Source organism: Cyphomyrmex costatus, unplaced genomic scaffold (assembly GCF_001594065.2).
Source record: "Cyphomyrmex costatus isolate MS0001 unplaced genomic scaffold, Ccosl1.0 scaffold702, whole genome shotgun sequence".
Lineage (NCBI taxonomy): Eukaryota > Metazoa > Arthropoda > Insecta > Hymenoptera > Formicidae > Cyphomyrmex > Cyphomyrmex costatus.
The window spans coordinates 277,055-280,431 of NW_017280270.1; the positions used below are offsets into that span (position 1 = coordinate 277,055).

Below are 3,377 nucleotides of genomic sequence, written 5' to 3' on the forward strand. Positions count from 1 at the left end.
CCCCCCCCCCCCCCCCCCCCGACTTCATTTTCCACCGAGGGCTACGTTATTTCGTCGTACCATAGTTAAATCTTTTTTATTTGATTAATATTTATATGTAAGTGAATTAATGTATTACGTCAGCTATCAATCAGATGTGTACACGCCATACACACAAAAAAACACAAACGAAATCGTTAGAGACGCTGTTAATATATTTACCGTAAGGCTATTTACGCACTGTGTAGCTCGCGACTCGATGCCGACGCGCATGCAAATTCATGTTGACGTTGATCTCTTCCGCGCGATCTGTTCCTATTCGTATGAGATTTCTCGAGAAATTATTAATCCGTTAATGTCTCTTTCGAGAAGCTAAAAATCTAATTGGAAAAAAAACAAAATTTACAAAAGAATCTGAAAAAAAATCACAAATAATATCGGATATACTAGCACAGTTAGAGAGAATTAGAAAGATTCCAATTCGTAAAATTATATTCCTTCTTGCTTGAAGACGTTAACGAGTTAATCCGATTAATGGCACGTTACGTGCATCTCGCGTGCATTATAGAGATCTTTGATCGAAATCAATACGTGTGTCCCGACGTGATTTATAATCGCATCCCGAGGTCTACATCGAAAATGCAGACGTTCATTAAGCTCATGTTATTGCGCGAATTCGTGATCGAACCACGTTAAATCATTCGAAAGCCATTTTAAGGCTTCTATTACATCAGAAGTGAAAAATAGTATTACCTCCCGCTTTTATTCGATAGAATAAATTGATGAAGTACACGCCCAAATCTCTTTTTATGAATTCTGCATTCATGACAAGTAATTCTGTCTATACATTTGTAATTTTAAATGTAAATCTCGCAACATCCGATAAAACTTAGCAGCTTTTATTTTGTGAATCAAAGTCTTGAATAAATTTCACAAGCTATTTTATCAGATAAAAGTAGTGGTATGTAAAAAGTTGGAACTCTTTCATTGCAAATATATTGTAAGTATTGTGTAAAGCATATGTAATGAATTTTCACGTCTGATGTAATCCGATATAATTACAGTGACGAGCCAGGAGCCGTAAATATTATCTAGCAGCGAGAGGATCGGCGTTAAAAGCGACATTTTCTCGTTTACTGTTGTATATTTTAAATGTTCTATGTTGTCTCATGGATTGTTAAATTATTTAACATTTAAATTATTTTATCTACCGATGGCGAATCGGTACATATATAGATATATACATAATTAGCAACAACGTAAATGTCAGTTGCAATTTGCAATTGCGGACGTCGAGAAACCCGTCGACCGTGGTATTTATTATTAAGCGAAGCATCGTCGAGGCAAAACGAGCCGCAATCTATATCTCCTGTAAAGTGCGCTAGGTTTATAGTACGACAAGCGAAACAAAAAAATGAGGTACAACGTCAGAAAATTAAATAATTTATTATGCACAACATCGTATTCGGATCAAGTATGATACAATGAAGTCATTTTCCCTTTCCGAATCCGTGTAATGCGGCTGATGCACATTCCATGCGCGCGCGCGCGAGCAAGCATGTGGGCGTGCGCGCACGAATGCGAAAGAAAACAAGTCTCGACCACCTAAAGAGAATCCAACGAGAACAGGGTGACTCTAACGTCGAAAGGAGCACCGTCGCACCACACACGGTGCATGGACACTTGTTAAAATTAATTATAAAATCACTGCACGCGATGAAAAGGACCGATGATGATACGCCACTCATTGCGCAAGATATGTCCACTTCATCTTCGTTCTTCTGTCTTCATCCCCAAACCCAGACGTCTTCAACAAACGGTCCCATCCATCGATATTTCGGGAAACAATCCGGCTATTTCTTCTTCCTTCTTCCCTCTGTCTGATTTCTACCGATTTTTCTTGGGCTTGTCCGGGAACTAACACTTATCGCGGACCAGGAATGCTCTGTTCTGAGAAGAACATTTCTCGAGCACGAACAGCATGAACGTCATTACAGTGTCTTCTCAAACGCGACTCGTGTCTCCGAATTCATGAAACAAAATCCTTATCCGCGTTCTCTTTGAAGTACCCTTCTTCAAAGCGAGAGCTAGCTTGCGTTGCGGCTCGGTTGAGTTGTTTTGCATGTAGTAATACTTAAAAGAATATTTGGAAAATCGATCAAACACCGTGGCAGTGAAGCGTGCGTGTGCATCACGCTACAAATGATTGAAAAGGAGAGAGCAGTCATCTTGTTAACGAATCGTCCCGAGTCGACAACGAATGAAAGATGGGCTTTTTTCTTATTGTTGCGAAGACCGCAGATTGTACCGTTTGCGTTGTGAGTATGATCCTTGACGTTATACCGAGCTTTTTTCTCATCTAATCTTTTTAGTGAGGTAGCGCTGAATGTGAACGGAAACGATTATCCGTCCCGATTTTTGTACAATTTCCAGGAGCCCCCGGTGAGAGATCCGCATCTATGTCCTCTTGAGATTATATACAATTGCGCGCGGGGGAACTGAACGAGGGAGCGTGTATGTACAAATTCACAGTCGAAGTCCCAAGCTTTCGATTATTGCATCCGACGGTGATAAAATTGCGCCACCGCCGTGGGACGATGATCTGAAGATCGTTTGCGAGAGATAGAGCCAGCACACACACGGGGCTTTCGAGAGCGAGGGAAATTTACGGAAACAATGCGTACCCCCAGCGAAATGGAACATCTATCTAAATATTTGTATATATGCATATGAGTCACACAAGCGCACATATGCCGGAAACATATGCATATACACGTAATACGACACACGTGAGATTTATGCACCGTACGCGTGTGTGTATGTATGTGTATGTATGCATGAATGTGTGTATGTGGCCCTTCTTTTTCACGTGTTAAATTATCTTCCGCCACAAGGGGTAAAGGTAGGACAGTAGAGTGGCGTTGCCTTCTACCAACCACCTAGACTACCACTGCTTGCCTTGCAGTCGATTTGCTGTCGAGCGAGATCAGCGTAAACCAAACCGAACTCGCTGACAAATTCATAAAACTTGTCCAAAGAATCAAAGGCCAATTCTGCTACGACGAAATGAACCGCCAAATTTTGCCGGTAGCTAAACAGCAGAAGAAATGCAAACGTTAGATAACAGCCGCATATGGTGATACAACAGTGAATACATAAAACAGAAAAAAAAACAATTAAATATGCAATTAACTTTCAGCTACGATGTCCTGTAACAGAAATCTGCAATTATAGTTCATGTGGTCCATATTTCTTCATAGATATCATTTGTTAAAACATAGCGTTGATACAAATAAGCTATTCTCCAAATCTTCTGTTTATAAAAAATTAGTTAAGAGATTGTATACTTTCTATCATATTAATGAAATGATATAATTGTGTATATATATATATATATA

At 39.8% G+C, this 3,377-nt stretch overlaps 1 protein-coding gene across 2 annotated transcripts in view; it reads right to left on the reverse strand.

Moving 5' to 3' along the window:
• Positions 1–40: 40 nt before the first annotated feature.
• LOC108780524 (leukocyte receptor cluster member 8 homolog) overlaps positions 41–3,377 on the reverse strand; it is an 8,896-nt gene continuing 5,559 nt past the window's right edge. The window contains exon 6 of one of the 2 annotated variants that reach the window (XM_018548279.1): positions 41–3,070. In XM_018548279.1, coding sequence (XP_018403781.1) covers positions 2,908–3,070 — 163 coding nt within the window. In that variant the 3' untranslated portion in view covers positions 41–2,907. The remainder of the gene's footprint in view (positions 3,071–3,377) is intronic. The other variant, XM_018548280.1, reaches the window with a different exon arrangement.